General features: G+C 48.2%; 1 protein-coding gene across 20 annotated transcripts in view; it reads right to left on the reverse strand.

The window, feature by feature from the left end:
- The window catches only part of kiaa1217 (KIAA1217 ortholog), a 78,768-nt gene extending 59,682 nt beyond the window's left edge, over window positions 1-19,086 (reverse strand). For 18 of the 20 annotated variants that reach the window (XM_078095940.1, XM_078095939.1, XM_078095916.1 and 15 more), the window contains exon 1: window positions 5,174-7,724. In XM_078095940.1, the coding sequence (XP_077952066.1) occupies window positions 5,174-5,507 (334 nt within the window). In that variant the 5' untranslated portion in view covers window positions 5,508-7,724. Of the gene's footprint in view, window positions 1-5,173; window positions 7,725-18,860 lie in introns of those variants that run through there. The other 2 variants (XM_078095919.1, XM_078095917.1) reach the window with 1 other exon arrangement.
- Between the last annotated feature and the right edge of the window lie 1,119 nt (window positions 19,087-20,205).

Raw genomic sequence — 20,205 nt, forward strand, 5'->3', positions numbered from 1 at the left:
CCACACTTAGCGCACAAACATGGGAGCGGAATCCGTCTTCTCGTCACTGCAAGAAAGTGAATTATTAGATTTCCCAAAAAGTCAAACCTGTTTTCTAACATAATCTTGAGTTTAATTGCAGTAAAAGCTCTCTCCTAGTTTGTTACATGGACACAAATTATTTTAATAACATCCTCCAAAAAAAATCCTCTTGCAAATGATCACAGATGGGCACCGCCAGCAACCCTAAATATTAATATAACGTCAATGAAGAACAAGTCAACGTGAGAGGAATAAACACAGCGGGAGGTTCAATTTGAATCGTCTAAACTATGCAGATAAAAGTTTGCTAATTTAGCAGTTTGTACACAGGACCCACAGCCAGTTTGTGCACTCATGAATGCCCACACAGACAGACTGTACACACACACACACACACACACACACACACACACACACACACATCACGTTTGCCTGAAGGGCAAAAGGGTGTAAGAGGGGAGGAGGAGACATATGGATTTCTCTGTCAACTCGTTGAGCGGAAACCCTGAGGGAGGCCTTGCATCCGCTTACACTACTGTGTTGGATGAATTAACCACATTCCCGCTTTAGGCGAGAACACACACACACACACACACACACACACACACACACACACACACATACACACACACACACGTTACATTTAATAGTATATTCCCTGGAGACAGTATATTAAAAGTATATTTAGTAGTGAGATGTCTAATTTGAGGGGATGTCATGCCCCATTTGCAGTATTAACTTTGACACTTTTTTGCTGGGTAATCAGGCAAAGCTAATCTCGCATTGCAAAAAAAAAAAAAACATGCAAAAGACGTAGACGTGTTGTTTGACCCCAAGTGAGAACCATGGGAACAGAAATTAGGGTGGACATCACAGAGATTAAGGCTTTCTTTATATCCTTAATCCTCAGTCTTTGACACAGAGACAAAGTCAGTCCCCTTCGCTGTTTCTCTCCGAGAGGCCCGGGGCCTCGGCAATGAGGAAGAAGCAACATCGCCCCAAGCTCCATCCCAAAAGGAAAACGCCACAGAGAGGATTCACGGTGCGCGCTCATGAGTGGTCACGTAAACAACACTCGTTTCTTCTTGCTCAGTGGCCCCATTATTCTCCGTTTCTGTTTGAGGGATGAGTCACATCCACTTATTTTCTAAAAACACACCATTTATTCACCTACTCTTCTTTCTTCTAATGACTCGTTGGACTTCTCCCCGGTCTCTGGGTGCTTATCGACGAGCAAAAGACAAAAGCGGACTGTCTCCAACAGCTGACAAAACATCTCCATGGCACGACAATGTTTGGGCATCGTCACGTCCTCACTTGTGATATTTTTTTTTTTTTAAACTCCCATGAGGAGATGACGCTGTCCCTCGTATGCAGAATCTTTCAATTTATGTAATTTTGCTGCGATTCCTTACCAGTGTTCCTCTTCAAAATACTATTGAGATCTGGTAGATCCTCTCTTGAAACCGGTCGGAAAATTTTCTTTTTATTATTCTCTTTCATATGCAAAAGGTATTACAACGGCATGACATAATTGTGAGTAAATCATATGAATCCATAGTGAAAGTTTTTTGATTGCCTGATTCATGGCAAGCGCAGGAGGTTTGCTTAAAATCCACCCCCTACTTACTGGCTTCAATCTGTCAGCTCAATCACAAAAAAAAAATGGAAGGTCTGTATTGTATAAAGGAACTTACACCCCCCCAACCCCCCAAAAAGTGTTCCTTTGGCATGGTGAAAAGCACTTTTGAGAACATTTGTAAAGGATTCAGTCCTGTAAAAGACACGCATAACATGTTAATGTTAATTAATGTTAATAATTTCTGAATAATCAGAATTGAATATCCATTTCGAGAGTCCATTGATGGAGGGGAAATACTTAATGACTCTTGTGTCTGCCTGATGGTTGTCAAAGAAGAGAAAACCCAGAGACACAACCGGGGGCTTAAAGAGTCACAAGAGGCCGCAATTAAAGTAATCCCTACTCTTAGCTTCAGTGTCAAAGAAATGTCCGATCACATCCGAATCCAAACTCATTCCCGTTACACTGAGCTCTGTTTCCTCAAAAGGAAGTTAGGCAGCATCTGCGAACATAGTCCGTCATGGATGAACACCACTTAGTCCATCAACAGCGAGTGTCTTTGGTAAAAACCAACATAGTGTACAACACAGCGAGCAAGTACGAGCACGTAACACTGTTTTCAACCGGTGGGACTGCGTGCATACATTATTTCCCTTGGAGCAACACTTGAAATGTCTTAATAACCTCGAACAAGCTGAAGCAACTCTGCACATTCTGATGTGGTAACAAATCTCTTCCAAACCACTTCAGGCAAGATGCAACATATCACATAAGTGCTGCTGCTGTAGTCGATCGAGACAATGTTTTGTTTTTCACTGACTCTCCCTCACCCCAAAAAAACCAAAACGGTGACTTTACCCCAGAAGCATCTTAAAGAAACAAACCTGGATGGGGTATAGGATCAACGGCCGATGTGGTTGCACAAAAGGTGAAATACTTTCAAGTTTATGCAGAGAAAAGGTCTGGAGATGGGAGAGCCTGATAGACTTCACAGACTGTTGCTTTTGTACAACAGATGCGCTGATGCGCTGACGCTTACATCTGTCTCTTTAATAATGGAATGTAAAAGCATCAAGACAATACACGCATTGTGCGAAGAAGGTGGACAAACAGGACCTGTGCACAGTGCAAAGTTCCGCACGAAACCAAACAGAGTTTGGCGTGGAAGAAGTTGACAGAGGTGCACAGAGCCCTGACCACAATCCATCGCAGCACCTTCAGAAAGAGTAGAAGAAGAGCTGAGACAGGGTTCTAAATATCGTTGATGCTGGAGAATCTGGACGGTTTTGGAATGAAATGTTCACATGTGGGTGCGATGCTCCGACGTCCACGTGGGTTCGCCATGTAGCGTACGGAATAATAAATCAAGGATACATATATTCACCCAGGGTGAGAGGTGCCTAAAGGAGTTTGATGCACACGGTATCGAAAAGGAGGCTGAAGTTGAACCTGTACTTTGGGCTCGTATTACATCCTCGCCGGACAGAGAACGTCAAACGGATTTCGTTTTCGGTGGAAGCCGGCCCATTCATGCTGAAATTGGACCCTTCGGCGAGCAGCAGTCGGCTCTGAAGCTTTCGCACAGTGGAAATGTCACCTGTCACGCGCACTTATCGTCTGCCAGAGCGCCGCGCGTCGGCTCTGTGCCTGACGCCGTGGGTCTGTGCTTCAGCTGCCTTCATGCCCTGTAACCGGCATTAGCCGGAGAGACGAGGACCTGGCGCGGTCCAAACCCCCCCACATTAAGCAGCGTTGTTTGTATACAAGCCATAAGTGGATCGGGGATATGATGAGCTGCCCATTAGGCCGACGTGAAAGGGTATTTAATAGTGGTGGCCTATTTAAAATTCAAATACATAAGCACCATATTTGCTGTGTGCAGCCAACGGCGTTTATATATCAAAGAGCTGTGAAATCAGTTCACTGTACAGACGGTTTCTAGAGAGACGTTGAGAGTGTTGCTTTTTCAATGTGTAACTTCAAAGTTACTGTCCATAATAAGAAATATAGGCTCAGAGTGCTCGCTCTCTCAGAGGAAGAAAAAAAAAAAACCCTCTCACTTAAAAGCGCACACTGTGACGGAGGCGAGGCGGAGAGGAGGACGCACACAGTTCATTTATTCTTTTTGATGGTCCATCCGGGTGTAGCATGTGAGCGGGCGGCGATGGCATCTTTCAATAACCGATTCAACTGCTGTCGCAACATGACAGGACGAAAATAAACGAAAAGGAGAAAATGCAAAGAACAGCGTGTCTTTGAGAAGGAAGACAAAGACACACATGAAAGGCGACAAGCGCGGGAGGACACGAGAGCAGGAGACAAAAGGAGACCGACTTATTGGATTGTATAGAATGGGGAGAGAAAAAAAAGAAGAAAAAAAAAAAGAAGAAGAGTGGTTGTGTGACTTTCCATGTCCTCAAACTAATCCATCAGTGTTGATTCAACGCATTTAGGACCAAATGAACGAAAGGCCGAAGTGAATCAGACCTGCTGAAAGACCCGTTCATTGTGTAAACAATAAACTGGAAGCTGCACAGACAAGAACATCTGGATCCCAGTAGAAGCCTGCCCCCCTCGTAACCCGTAACCTGTCTTTACTGCTGGGAGGGATTCACGAGCAGACACGGCTCCGGACCTGTTGATTTCCCAGCATTCACAGCTCACATTCCTGACCTCCTTCTGTCACTCTTTGACTTGTCTCACCCCTCTGACCAACATCTACCCCCCTCCACACCACACACACACACACACACACACTTCAACCCCCCTCGTCACGGTTTCTGGGCACACGCGGAACAGTCAAGTGTGATTCAGGAGTGATTTACAGGATTTACATTTTGACGAACGGGGGGGAAAGATGCTGCTAACGTTGTACTTGGAGTGCACAACTTTGTCCCCTGGACAATCTCTGCCTTCACGACTGTGACATGAATGTGACCTGACGCAGCCATGAAAGCTGGCGCCCTGCAGAGTTTGGAATCTGGCGAGAAGGCCAAAAGGGAATGATAAGACCACTTTCCTCAATCTCCTGCCCCCCCGACGCATTTCTATATCTGCACCCCACAGAGACTGAAGCGGCGGGACAGTGACGGAGCCCGTCCTCCCTCCTCTCTTAAAGTCATGTTCACAACGACAATAGCACTGTCAAGGGACGTTTTTTGTGATGAGATGATGACTGTTTGGCTAAAACTGGTCTTCCACGAGTAAATTCTCACTGGTATCTGCTGCTGCCCCCCCCCCCCCCCCCCCCACCACCTCCCTAAGGCACACTGCTATGTTTGACACGAGCATCACTTCCTTTGCCACAAGGCAGAAAGGAGATCACAGATAACCCGGGAATACCCGATCAATAATGTCAGCACAGCATGACCTCGCGTCGAAGGGGGGCACACAAAAAGCCCAATCCCTGCCATGATGGACTGGTAAGTGAGAATGAGTAGAAAGACCAGTGAAGTACTGGTTTATTCTCTCCAAACATGCAATTACACTGGTTTAAAAATCAAGTTTGCTGTATGAAACGTACGGCTGAGTCGGCATTCAGCTTAATATATTTGGGTTTTCTTTACTTACTATGCACGGAGCCTTGCGGCTGACTTGCAACTTTGGGTGGGCTGATCCTGCTCTTGGGAGGGAGCATCTCCGCGTCCTGGCCCTTCTCGCCTGGACCCTGGCCGGGGGCCGGGGTCTCGGGCTGGTTCTCGCTCTGTGCTTTGTCCTGCGGCGCGGCGGCCTTGAAGGACCTCTGTCTGCTCAGGATGCCGTCACTTCCAGCCCTCATCAGCTTCTCCCCGACGCTCAGCACCCGGGCTCGACCCGTTGCTCCGGGGCATTCCTTCCTGGAGGGGGCCAGCTTGGATCGGGCCCCGATCGACGGCGGCCGGGTCAGCCTGGAGGCCTTGGACATCCTGCAGGGGGGGGGGGGGGGGGGCCGACGGATCAGTGGAGCCCCTCAGGCGGTGACTGCGGCGGCGTCCCGTGGGCAATCCAGGGCTTCTCGAGGGCTCCCAAGTGAGTGTGACTCCCCCCAGCTGCAGCGAGTTGTGACTGGTGCAGGTAGGCTGCGAGGGCCAGAGGGAGGGCACTTTTGGGAAGGCGAGCTCAGAGGGTGAGGGGTGGAAGAGGAGGGAGGGAGGTGGGGGTGTTAGGGTTAACAGATCCTTGGAAGGTGTTCTCTTCTCCCCGCGTGGCCTCTCGGGAGCGTCCTCCAAAGCAAACGGTGCGTGAGTGCGCGTGTGGGTGTGAAGGTGTGTGTGTGTGTGTGCGCTGGTGAATTGGTGTGTCTGTGTGTGTGTGTGTGTGTGTGTGTGTGTGTGTGTGTGTGGATAAACCTGTGGAGTGACAGGACGTGCCGTGTAAAAACACAAACAGAAACTCAGGTCTCGGATGTCAGCGCATTCCGGCTGTTTAATCCCCTCTGTGGCTCGCTCTCTCTCCCCGTCTGTCCCACTCTCTCCCGCTCCATCTCTCTCTCTCTCTCTCTCTCTCTCTCTGGCTTTTTGGAAATGTCCTTCCTGCTCCCCCCGTTTTCTTCACTTACTGCGCTCGACAACTTCTGGCTCCAGCCTCGTGCCTGATCATCACCGCTGTCCTCCTTTGCTCTTCTCTCCTCTCTCGTCTTTTGCTTCGGTTCACTCGCTCCTCTTCGCTGATGCTCAGCGGGAAACCGTTCCGCCGCTCCGGCGGACCACAGACAGAAAAGATTTGGAGACAGCGAGAGGAGGAAAGAAAAAAAAAAAAAGAAAAGGCAAAAAGAGAGCGCGAGGGAGATGGAGAAAGTGCTGGCAGGAGGGTTTTGCGGAGGAGCGCCTTCTCTTCAGGTGCAGCCGCGCAAGCTGTTCCAGATGTGCGCGCAGCGCTTCACGTCATCAGCCAAGCGCTCAGAGCCACTCCGGTACAATCACTGGCTTAACCTCGTCCTATTTCCTCCCCCTTTCTTCATCTTCTTTTTTTCCTCGGCCTGGATGTCTTGTCCCTCTGCTCCAGTTTGTACTGCTCACGTGTGATGAGATGTTCACGCTACCAGAGGCAGGAATGCACACGTGCACAACACAACGCACCAAGCCCTTCACTCACTGCTGGAATTTAGAAGGGAATTAAACAGCGCAAAGAAGGGGAGCGTTACAGCATGTGTGTGTGTGTGTGTGTGTGTGTGTGGGGGGGGGGGGAGGGAGGGGACGGGGGGGGTTGTACAAGCGTCACACAATGGAGATGTTCTGATCTCCTGTGCCGAAGACACCAGCTGTGAAAAGGAAGAAATAGAGAGCAGAAGTTGGCGAATGGAGAGAAAGTGAGGAGGAGGAGGAGGAGGAGATTAGGGCTTTTTAAGACGCTTCTTCCTCGTGTCCAGCAAAACAAAGTCACCTCACATCTTCCTGTGAAGCAAAAAGATGTATTTCTTCTTTTAACAAATTGTTTAATACTATAGTCTGAACCACAGAGATGCCCTCAGCACACACTGATCATTGGCAGACAGGAACACTTGTGTCGACCATTGTAGGGCAGAAAGAGCAAAAACAACAACCACAAAAGAAAGATTTTATGGCCATTGTTTGTCTGTTTTTCAAAGGAAGTGAGAACCGGTCTGTTTCTCTGTCATAAACGCACATCTTGCGGACACAGACAGTAAACCACATTCCTGTAAACTTGTATAATTCATTATCTCTGCACACAGGTCACCCGGTTCAGAGTTGCGAGGTTGTAACTGCGGTTTGACATACGCCGCAACATCTGAAACACGTGACGCAAACGGATAGGGACACCGTTCCGTGCTTACCGACTAACACCACAAGATGGATTACAGCGAGCGAAAGGATCAACCGTGTCCCGGCGAACGCGTCGCTGAAAGAGCAACGATCCCCCGCGGGCCGGACGGCGGGCTCCGTTCCGCACGGGGGGGGGACGGGCGCTTCCTCCCTCCGACCTGGTGCCGTGGCGCTCGGATATCAAGAAATGTCCCAGTTAAAGGCCAGCGTGGAGAAGCCAGATTTAATATTTAATATGCGCCGCCAGGCTTTATCTACTGCTCTGTTTGTAACCTGCTTGGCATGATGCAGCCCCCCCTCCCAATTGCCTTTTAGACTACTAAGCCCTCGGAACGCGATGACATCAGTGATTGTACGATATGAAATATTCAACGTATTGCCACATATCTGTGTGGCTTGAGATAAAGAGCAAAGCAGATTGACCTACATACTTTACCAATGAATAGTTGGCCGACAAAATCAGAGGGCGAAAAACCTCATGGGGACCCTCTGCGTGTTTGATGGATTTTGGCAAGCGGGGAAAAAAAAAAAAAAAAAGGCAAGATACAAACATCTCCATGAGATTAAACATTAGAATTGTGCCAGATTATAGTTGTGCGTCACCCGTTTTGCTGAGTTTAAGGCATCGAAGCCCTGAGGATTACGTCAAAACTAAAAAAAAATAAAACTCACTCCATATAGGTTTCAAAGAGTGAATCTTACTATGGTTAGTGGCTACGTGTGTGTGTGTGTGTGTGTGTGTGTGCATGCTGGGAGTAAATGAAGGCCCTGTGTGTGGATTGGATGCCTCCCAGACTCTGAGCCATGTATAACTGCACAGTCGGCAAACAGCGGGAACCTGGTTCAAAGGCTTTAAATGACATAGCATTTAGGAGTGGATATAATTGGAGTTTCCTTATTATGCCTGTGATTTTCTGCAATATGATAGATCATAAAGGCATGGCACCCATTCGCATTTCAAACAATCTACCGCAATTAATTCAACTTCAAAAAGCTAAACTTGGGGAAGATGGGAGTTCAAATTGTCTCCGGCGATAAAGACCTGAATGACAAAACGACCTCCCGCGGCTGTCTGAGCAGCTCGTCCCGGCTGGCGGAAGGCGTCCTAGTGCCAAGTCGCAGTTTAGGACGATCGGTTACGAGAAGACGACAGTGAAGAAAACCTCTGACGCGCTCGAGTGCTTCTGCAACATACGTGGACATAGTTAAGAAGGACGGAGGGATCAGCAAGAATCATCTGAGCGCCTCTTTGGAATTTTTCTAATTAACTGACTTTGCTGTCCGAGGGTTAATATTAAACTAGGAAAGGGAGAGGAAGGGGGGGGGGGGGGGCGCATAGGTCACAAATGACTCCATGAACGATTATCTAATGAAAACAGTGGAGCATTTATCAGCCAAACAGCTGGATATGTCCATGACACTTTACGGTGAGCTGGAAAACAAAAGGCGATATGCAGGTTCTTCAAAGTCAACGTAAAAGACTGACACTTTGGCCCCTTTCTATGCAGCGTGAACTAGCTTTGAACGTGACGCTCTGACACCCTGACAGATGTGGCATCATCTGGAAAATATGGAGCAACATTAGCATGTATTTGGAGTCATAGTTCTGGCCATGAACCGGCCGTCCGTCCTCGACCAAAGAAATCGTTGCCAACACTTTAGAGGAATTTATTCAGCCACCGAATAGTCGATTAAAATGACCGATTTCAGGAGGCATCACTTTAAGCCTCGTCTTACCGGAGACGTGCTCATCTAAAAAGACTTAGGAAATAAATCTGAGTTGACTGAAAAAACAACAACAGATTAGACAACTAAATGACTAAAACAGAGCAGTTCTGTTCGTATTCCCGCATTCAGTCTTTTTTTTTTTTATCTCTTTAGATCACCAGACTTTGAGAAAAAGATTTCCCTCTTTAGCAGCTAAACGCTCCAAAGCGCTCACCAGCTTATTGTCCCGCTGAGTTTGTGTGCCCATTGTGATGAGCATGTGGTGTACAGTGTGCTTATTAGAGCTTTTTCACTGGAAACATCTGGCTGCCGCAGCTGGAAACACCTCAAACGGCCCTCAGACCCGGATGGTGAATATCTGTGGATTCATCACCATGAAGATACTTTCCTTTCAGAGATCTGATCAATTGGTGGACTGGAGGTGGACTGCAAGGTTCGGGGGATTTGGGAAGCAGTTGGGGGGGGAGGCAGAGGGGGAGGGGGCAGGATGGGTGAGCCGTGTACCTCTCTGCTGAGGATTAAGGTTGAGTGTGTTTTCCGAGCCCTCGGGGGTTGGTTGTTTCTTTCCCTACATTCCATCTCCGAGCTCCTCCCCCCCCCCCCACCCCTCCCTCACTCCCTCCCTCCCATATCATCATGAGTCATCACTGACTGTAACATTTGCTCAATATCAGCCGCTGAATCAGTTTCTGAAAGCACGCACGCTCCACTAAAATGCACGCATGCACAACAGCGGCACGGAGTGTGGAGACCAGTGCAGTAGAAGGTGGGAGGGTGGGAGGCGGGGGAGGGGGGGAGGCGGGGGGGGGGGGGGGGGAGGCGGGGGGGGCACCGTAGTGCAGAAAGCCACAGGATCGAGGCCGGGTTGCAGCTGTCGTCCACGGTGACGCAATCCCTGTCTGGACCGCAATACCATCAGATCGGTCTACCAGAATAGATTGTGTGCGTTTGTCTCAAAAAGCGAATCCTGGTCATATTTTCAACGAGGTGGCAGCTACACTGGAAGTTCCGCCCCGAGCAAAGAATCCATATTTCATTAGAGACGCGTTAGTAGTTCACCGGCTCTACAAATGAACATCGCAGTGTGAAGCGCAACGCGCTGCATCTTCAACATCCACAAACGACCCCCCGGCTGCTTTCCCCCCCCCCCTCCTTTTCTTCTTCTTCTTCTTGTGGCCGTTGACTCAGAAGGCGGAAGAGGAGTCACCAAGGCGACGAGACTCGCCGACAGTCGGGACCAATTAGTCTGAGCGCTCGGCAGCCGCATCGTCTGCTGCGATAAGTCACGGCGCTGACGGACGAGCTGCCACTCGGCCGGCGAGTCAGAGGAGACGGACGAGCGGTCAGGACGCCTCGCCGTTTTAGACCTTTTAGTCCTTTTAGATGCAAGCAATCACTTGAATCTAAAAGCTTTCAGGCTAAAAGTGTTGGAGCTTGATTTGCTACATTTATTTATTTAAAAAATAAAAGAAATCAGCTTCTAAAAGAAGAGATCTGATAATGAACAATGTGTTGCACAAAAGCATTACACTCACAAACCATGTTTTGTCAAATGAAAAATTCAAATCAAGGAGCATTCTGGGAGTTCACGTCTCGGCCGGAGCTGCAAATCATCTACGATTGTTGCTTTAACAATAGATAATGTTTTGAAATGCTGAGTCTGCATCGGCTGATGGACAGTTAAAGGGTGCGTTTGGTTTTGTTCAAGTAATTAGCTTATGAATCAAAGCAAAACCACACACACACGCAGTGTTTTACTATTATTTTGCCGCACAAATGACTGATCACTTGTTGAGCGAGTTGTTTTCCCATTTTTGGGATATTATAATAACAAGTAGACAAACCAAGCCGATGAGCAGCGACGGCGGTTTTATGTAAAATGAATTTAACTTCCTACAACAACTGAATAATAAATATTTTCACATACACATTAATCCTTAGAGATTAGAGATTAGAGGCTAAAAACCCAACAAAAGTTGTGGCGGTTCACACGCAACAGAAACGGCGATAAAACACAATAGATATTAAGTTATTTTACAGCGGCCAGTGGAAAAGGGGGGGGGTTGTCTCATCGTGAATTCTTCCTCCTAACGTCCCGTCTCTGGGGCCCCCCTGTGGCCCCCCTCATGAATCACTCCTGCTTCCTACCCTCGTCGGGACTGGTGAGCGTTCACGCGGTTTGGAAACCGAAGTGAGGCTACGCGTGGCGCTCGCAGCCCTTTGCTCCGTCCTTTTACAGACAAACCAGCACTCAGCATTCAGACCCAATGTAAATAAGAGGCTTCTCCGCTCCCTTTATGGCTTATTGATTTTTTAGTTCGATGCCCGGCTGCAGACAGAAATAGCAGAAAAAGAGGAGAGGGAGGGACGGAAAGGAGGACGGAGAGGATTGTTACGGAATATGAAGCAGCAGCGTGTCAGAGGCACATTAATGGCACCTAACACGCAAACGCAAGCCAGCCAATCTTCATTAGTGTGGAAGTTGTGTCATTCCTCGTCGAGCATCTCGTGCGTGGCTCCACTTTGGCTCCCAACAGTATCAATAATATTAAGTAAGTCTCTATAAATTGTATTTACCTCAAAAGACATAAAGAAATACTAAATGTGATACAGATAAACTTTGGGGCAAAAAAGTTCTACTCATTGAGAACAAAGAAGAAAATGTCACCAGATTTTGATTCAAATATTGCTTCACCCTGCGAGGAGGGAAGGGAGATCTCCCAGGTGTGTGTGTGTGTGTGTGTGTGTGTGTGTGTGTGTGTGTGTGTGTAGTTGCAGCAGCCAGAAGTGAACTGCAGTGACAGCAAACATCAGCATTGTCACAACACAACAGGAAGTCCTCACACACCAATGCAAGCAGGCAGGTAAACACACACAGACACACACAAGGCTTCAGTCAGCAGCAGAGATCTGCTGAACCAACAGCTCCGGGCCGGGAGGGAGGAACTGGGGGGGGGGGACCGACAGGACAGAGATAAGCAATCTGACAAAAAGAGACACAAGGGACGTGACACAAAGGGGGGGCACATGAGTGCACTAAATATGACGCTTGAAGTAAAAATAAACCAGGGCTAAAAGGCGGTTAACGATGCATGGAAAGACGAAAGCAACAGATGAAGGACAAGGGTGGAGGAACTCCATCCGGCTTCTTCAGCTCCACTTCTCTTCGTTTGCACTACGGCCCGAAAGCTCCTACCGGAATAATGAGCTCCAACCTTTATGGCTTTAAGACAGCGATCATTAACCGTTCCCTCGGCCTGAAATAGCATTGACTTGATGCTAATTGTAATAAATTGCACAGAAAATAGCTGCAGGACAATGTTGGCTTTGAAACACGGTGCTGTGTGTAATTATATTATAAAACGGGTGTATTCTCATGACGTAATCCACGTTTTTCTCAGGCCACCTTCGGGCAAAAGCTAAAGTGTCGCTTAAAAGCGAACGTTTCCACGACGACTGGCCGACGGAGAGCCCCACGTCAATCACATCCACCGACTCTTCGGTTCCCTACGAGCAAAGGGAAAGTGGCTCAACGGGGCTTCTTTGTTTCCCAGAGTTAATTCACCAAAGGCGTCTTCTCAACAGGAAAAAGGCAACTTAAACCAAAGCTCCGTCACACGTGTTTTTGATCGGCCTTCAATCGCGGAACTCGAGTCCGGGGGCTCGTCCGCCCACGCCCCTCGTCCGACATCTGCCCTTAACCCTTCGCCAGGGTCACGGGATTGCGAGTGCGGGCGTTTCGGGTGCTCGTGTCCAGTTGGGACCGCGCGGGACGCTTTGGGGACGCTTTGACGTGCACCTTCCCCCGCGTGCCGATGAAAAGACCCCCCAGAGGCCCCATTCATGTGGGCCGAGGCCTCTTAAGTGGACCGAGGCACTCGCTCCGAAATGCAGAGAGGGGGTCCAGGTGCCGATTAAAAGGAAGAAGGAGACAGAGAAAGACAGTGGATGGAGAGCAAGGGGAAGGGGACGTGCATTGAAGGGAAGAGACGGGGGGAGAAATCCTCTCTTGGAGGTACAAATGCTCCTTCAATGCTTTTGGCCCTTGGCTCTGAGTAGAGGGTGTGGGGGGGGGAGGGGGGGGGGATTCTGATCCTCATTAAAGGAGCACAAAGAACATCAAAGAGCGACCCTGAACCCCTATCAGTCAGGAGCACCCACAATCCCCCATGGTATTAGAAGTCCCGGGCGTGTTCAGTGTTCGGGTCCTGAGGTGTGGGGGGGCGAGGGGCTCCGGGGGACTCAGGCTTTGGGGAACTTTAAGGCCCCCGAAGGTCAGTGGAAAGTTCAAGCTAACTTCTTCTCCCCCCTCCAGTGATTGGCTGCTGCCGGTTAAGCTGGAGGAGAAGATGATAACTCGACACTGTAAAAACATTTGAAAGTATTTAAAGATGAAAACGCGAGTCCTACAATTAGCGGCTAGCTGAAGTTACAATGTGAAATTATTTTGACCGTTAAGTCAGCTTTGCTTTCCGGTCACATTCATTATCTCACTTTGAAGTTGAATTAAGGTCACTTCATGTGCCACAAAATCCTTTCAGCTCTTCCAGTTGCTGTTGGTCAAAAGTCACTTTCAAAGTATACGCTAAAACGAAGGAGCATCTCAGCGACGGTTAAAACAAGCAGTGTTAAACTTTATCATCGTTATGTAGATCTACATACTGTTAATCTTCTTAAATCTGACAAATACTTATCATAAAGAAAGGGCACCCTAAGACAGTGAACCCTAAAATAATGTATGTTGGCGAACAAAAAAAAGTCTGAAAATGTCAGTTAACTTCACTAAATATTGACGCCTTTATTAAGTCAAAGCAGCGTGACATCATGAAGTGTTCGGGGCAAAGGCCGGTACCCGAGGAGGAACGCTGTAGATACAGAATCTGAACTCAGAACCTGAGTAGACCCGGGTCACAACGACACAACACACCTAAAGGAGCCTTTTCCTATCAAACACACAACAACTGCACCGCTTTCCTCCGGCTACGAACCCAAAACATTCAACCCTAAACTTCAGATCCACGCACACACACACGTCTCTGTCTATTATTTACGAGCGGTTATGCTGCGGTTCAAACAGAGGACAGCAGACAAACCCGGAAACGTGACATCGGATTGTTAAATATCACTGAGTCTCACCTCTTCAACCCGAGCAGCTGTAAGAGCTCTGATAAGCGAACGTGAAAGGCACGGCCTTTAACTTAACATTTCGGATCACTATATATTATAGCCATCTCTATCAATTTTATTGAGCTATGTTGTTGTAAAAAAAAAAAAGATAACATAATTGTTGCCCATAAAAGTAAAAAAGCAAAGAAATCATTTCCATTACTTTTTTCTGAGTGACTGCATTAAAGAGCTATGATGAAGTGACACAATCAGCAGAGTATTCAACCTAAACCTTCTTTTTTTCAGCTCTAACTATAAAATAGTCCTGCAAAAAAAAATGAAGAAACTGAAGAAACGGGATATGTGAAGGAGCCGTATTGATTCTTCAAATCAAGAAGATGACCCATGGAGGGTGACTGGATTGAAATGTAGTAGGTTGCTCGACACAATAAAAAAGGGCTCCTAATTAAAAACGTCTTGGCGTTTGGATCAAGAGGAGCAAGAGCCCTTTGCTGATGCGAGCGCTTCTCTTATTGGCACGCCAATAATTCACAGACCTTCCAGGGAGTCGAGTGGATTAGCCCAACTGGACCTGAGAATTCACAGGAAGGGACAAAAACTTTGCTGCACGCAGCAATGAATACATTGACTTTCTAATTTTCGCAAGACAAATGTTGCTGATGAAGCAATCGGTTCGGGAACCGAAGCACTGAAGCTCAATTTTTCTTTCCCATCGTCGGAAATGGAAGCAGCGACTGCTTGGAGCGGATAATCGCCGTGCGGCCGCAGGCTGAAGGTGTCCTGGATGGAAACGTGGCGGCTGAAATGTGCTGTGAGGGGCGAACAACACAACTGAAAAAATAGGAAACTTTCCGCCCCCCCCCCTCCCTTTGCTGTGACCTCATCCAATCGGTGGTGACCCGTTCCACTTAGAAACACCCACTTGTATCCGCGCCCTGAGCCTCCCATTCGTCACATGGACAGCCGCGGCCTGCGGTTACCGCCTGGATTTGCTTACCGTCCACACGCTCACTTATCAAACGGGAAACTGAAGCTAAATGTCATATGGATTGTTTTTAGCTTGATGAGCACGAGTTCAGCTACGTGTGTGTGTGTGTGTGTAGCTTCTCTGTCCGTTGAAATAATCCTCCCAGGTGTGTTTGTTTGTTCAGATCCTGCGTCTGAGCATCTGATACGTCTGGGCCGACCTCTGTGGCAGTGACCCAGATGTTTTGATTGATTTGTAAAGTCATTCAAATCTCAGCTGGAGAATAAAGGACTTGATGTCGTCAGCATGGAGTTTGAAGATAAGCCTAAAATAAGCCGCAATTATCAGGTGGCCACGCATATTACGCTTCAGCGCACAAGCTCGCTCACACAAAGACCACCTCCTTCTCTCCCATTCGTATCCATTATGTTTCCCTTTGACCGTGACCTCGTCGCAACATCAAAGGAGAAGCTACTTGACTTCTAACTCATCATGCGTCCAAGCCAATTTTCGGGTTCGCGGTGGCGTTTCGTTAAAAAAAGGGGCCGGCATCACGCATCATTACTGCTCGAGGAGAGCATGCAGAGAACCTCACTCTGTGTCCCTACAGCACAGAAACACAGCCAGGCGCTCTTTAAATCACAAAATAAAGAAACGCAGACGTTTCAGGACCACAGCTCGGGGCGGGTGAGCGACAACTGCGCGGAGAGCTGCGGCCCCCCTTTGGGAGTCGTCCTTTTAACCCGGGGGGGGGGGGGATTCCCGCGCGCGCGTTATCGAGCCTTCGGTCCTTCCAGATTCAAGATGGCTACGGACAGCAGCCAATCGCAGGCTTTGAGGCCCTCGTGTTGAGGGGCCTCTGTGTGTGTGTGTGTGTGTGTGTGTGTGTCACGAGAGCTTTATTATCATCAAGAGGTTGTAAAATCACGCGCTACTTTAGTTCTACTGCAGTTTGGAGAACACTATAGATAGATCACCCCATCTTCTCCGGGAAGGGACTCGTGGAGAGGGAATGAATTAGCAAAAATTACGAAAATAGAAGAAGAAGAAGAGGAGGAGGAAAACATCTGGTTCCTTCCCACATGGGACGGTCATCCCGCTGCTAAACAGACGAGAGAAGTCAGGAGAGTGTGGATTATTCATTAGGCGTGCAAGGTTTCATGACGCATAGCTATTCAGTGAGACAGAGATGATGCCTCAACCAGGAGTAGATACCATCTACTCTGCAGTATGTTACTCTATTACTGTAAATCTCTGTGATATATATATATGTGTGTAAAAGATCAGAATAACAGTGAAAATACCAACAAATATCAGAATAACAACCCGACCCCAAGAAGACTGGCTGTGTGATTCAAAAAGTCTCCCGTCTGAAAGCATGTTCAGTATTTTAGTAACAAAAAACAAAGCGGATAGCGACTCAAGGTTGTGCCTTTTATCGGAGTGTGGAGCTACAACAACAGCAGCAGGAGCAGCGTGTTACTTTTGGGCAGAGAAGGCCGCAGCCTTCCCTTAAATCTCTAACCCTTAAGGGACGGGCTTTTAGTCCGCAGTCAAACAGCTGTTTAGTCTCTCGGGGGGGCCTGACTATTTCCAGGAGGATCAGCGTCTTCAACGGGACAGACGGCCCGGCCGACCCACCACGGCACTTCCCACCTCATCCACGGCGACAGGAACGTCACCCGAGGTCAATAAGAAGCTCACATTAAGTGCAATGAGTGAAGTATCTACAGAAAACGACTTAATGCAACCAAACGGATTGAACAGAACATTTGGGCGGAGAGACATAAGAGTCGAAAGTTGAAGCGCTCCACCCTTTCTTCGCGAGAATTGATACCAGACGGACGGGAAAGCGGGAGTCCACCTCAGCGTTCGGCCGTCCAATCCACGCCGCGTATCCTCCTCCAACCAGAAACTGTTGACATAGTCTTCGCATATCTATCGCTGGGAACCGGAGATGATAAACATCAGAGTGCAGCTGTCTGGGACGTAAAGCAGCCCACTGAAAGACGCACGACGGTAACTCATTAAATGTGCAGCCCCCACAGGCGGAGAGTCTGCAACGAACAGACCGTTAGGAGATGGATCCCCCCCCCCCTTTCACGGATGGGTTAGAACGTCCACGTAGCGACAGCTGGAAGACGGGCCTGAGCACAGAGCCGCCACGGCCCAACGTACCACAAAGTCTAGCCTGGTGTCGAATGCCAACGTTATCAATAACCCTGAGAAAAAGATGTTGCAGTACTTTCACCGGCGTGAGACGGGAGACACAACAACGGCCAAACGGTCCAAAACACAGATGTCGCTCCGTACTGCTTTCACTGAAGTAAATGAAACGGAACCATCAGCAGAGCCTCATCAGAACCAGCAGCTCACATCTGCATCTAGGATTAAACCACGATGAGCTGTCAGAGAGCTCCATGCGCCCATGCGTGTCTCGTGTCTCTTGATTGAAAATGAAGGATTTTGGATCTGAGGGACAGAGAAGAGGCTGAAATCGGGGCCCAACTGTCACCCGCATCCGGACGTCACGTCTCAGTGAGAAAGTGTTGTCTGCTGCCGAGGCGTCCGTCCTGTGCTCCCGTGCGCACAGCGTAGGCCTGACCTGCACACACCATCAGCACTTTTCGCCCTGCTGCTCACATGCGTGTCAGTGGCTGACATTGGCATAACACACACACACACACACACACACAAAAAGGAAAATCAGACTGATAAAACATCTTCCATTATATATATATATATATATATATATATATAATGTACTTCCAGGATCTTGTACATGTGCCTTCATGGAACGCTAGGTATGCTCCTCTGCAGGGCTTTGCACCAAACGGGCAATTTCCCATCGCGTCCTTGTTCACGTCTCCCGTCACTCAACCTGTCACCATGGAGATGAGCTCAGCTTCTCAGTGTCTCGCGCTGTAGTGCAAACGCTGCAGCAGAGGCAGGCACCGCTGACTCTGTCGCGCCTCACATGCAATGACATCTTCAGAAAAGACACATCTTGTGCTTTAAAAAAAAGGCGAAAACGCCCCGAGTGCGTTATAACGGCCACTGTTATACGCGTCGTACTTGCCTGGGAGGCCGCGAAGTGGTCACTAAATGCACCCTCAAGGTGAGCGCCACCTTACTGAGACAGAGCATGAGGGGGGTGTTACACTCCCTGAGGATTTAAAAGTTAGCAGCAGCCCGTAAAAGGGCAACTGACACCTCAGATAAGGGGACTGAATGGGATGAGACCACTGTGAAGATGTGGGTGAGGGGTCATCGCACAGTCTCCACAAACCGGTCACGCATGGGGAGCAGAATTACATTTCCTCAAAGACATGAGAGCAAAATAACTTTTTACGGAAAATTGGAGGAAATCGAATCTTTTACAATTTCCCTTTGATGGAAATTAATGAAAAATTTGGCAACAATGGTAGTTATAAAACATCTATTGAACACAACCGTCTTCTTCAAGGCAGCTCGAGTGTGGTGAATAATTACACTTACATGAGGTCTAAAATGAAAATAACATACTGTAGTAACACAAACACCAGTGCTGAATGTGAAGTCACTATGAAATGATTGACGGCTAAAGAGGGAACCTCTGAAAATAAGCTTTACAAGTTTCCCAGATCATCCTTAGAGGTGAAATCAAGGTCAGCGCTGATCAATAGTCACTTACTGTGGCATTTGGGACTTCCTTTCATCTCACTCGGAGGAAGGTCCGCGAACTGCACCCGGTGTCCCGACATCGTCACCGGCCACAGCTCCCGGGTCAGAGCCGCGCGACCGCCGACCGCGTCCTCCGGTCTCCGGGTTTAGTTTTCCAAGTGTCCGGCAACTTCCGAGCACGAGAACTGCGTCGAAGGTGTGAACCGCGTGCACAGCGCACTTCCACTGGAGTCTGGAAGGGGCGGGGGGGGGGCACGAGGGGAAGGGGAGGGGGGGGGGGGGGGGTCCCGGCAGCGTGTGTGCGCGCTGACCGCGTGCCAGTACTGCGGCTCGGCTCGGCCCGCCTCTCGCCGGCCCTGCGCTGTGCAGCCCGACCCGCTGTGGACCGCAACGGGGGAAGGAACCGGGACAAATCACCTCCTGCATTAAAAAATGTTTTTTTTGGGGTTTTTTTTTCAAAACTTAATGTCCACATGACTGCAGGGTTACGTCATCGCTTTCGTGGAGAAAATATCCATTACGAACCCATCATCGAGCTGAAGGAGGAGGTTGAATACTGATGGTTTTATGGAAAGAGATGAAGACCAGGAGGGAAACGCGGTTTACAGTTCTGTGGTTCGGAGGCGACACAGTGTTCTGTATTTAATTAATTGGACAAATAACACAAACGCCCCAAATCGATAATTCCCCTCATTAACTTACCACAATATTTAACATTGTATTTCCTTTTTTTTAAAGCTTTGTTAAGGCCATAGGTCCAAATACCAGGTCCCAATCATTTTAAGTAGACACAAATTCCTTTCATATTGGTTTATCTAAATGTTTCTTGTGGGCCACAACGCCACCTAGTGGCGATTGTGCTGAATTGTAGGCCTGCGGGTCACAGCATTCATCTGCCTTCTCAAGTAGGTTTTATTCCATAATATCCGTCATGTTTCCGAAGAGATTTTCGTTTCACTCTCCCAATCCTATTCATTTTTCGAGCTCATTTCCTAACAAACAAATGCACATTACAATTCCATAGAGGTGGGAAAAGGTACTTTACAACTTTGATAAGAGATAAGGTCTTTTTTTCTTACAGGATGTTTTACCTGAATCATTTTGCAAAAGGCTAAAACAAAATGCTAAAGAGGAAAACGTTGCTAATATTACAACATAAGGGATAGACATTTTCCTTTCCCTATCCAATACCTGCAGAGCATCAAACAGCAGGCGGACAGACTCCAGCTCCCCCAGGACACATACATGTCATTTAGATGACACTTTTATCCAAAGCGACTTACAATAAGTCCGTTTCAACCAGAGATACAAACTCAGAAGAGCAAGATGACCCGGTTTGGGGTCGGTTGGGATCT

Source organism: Gasterosteus aculeatus, chromosome 21 (genome assembly GCF_964276395.1).
Source record: "Gasterosteus aculeatus chromosome 21, fGasAcu3.hap1.1, whole genome shotgun sequence".
Lineage (NCBI taxonomy): Eukaryota > Metazoa > Chordata > Actinopteri > Perciformes > Gasterosteidae > Gasterosteus > Gasterosteus aculeatus.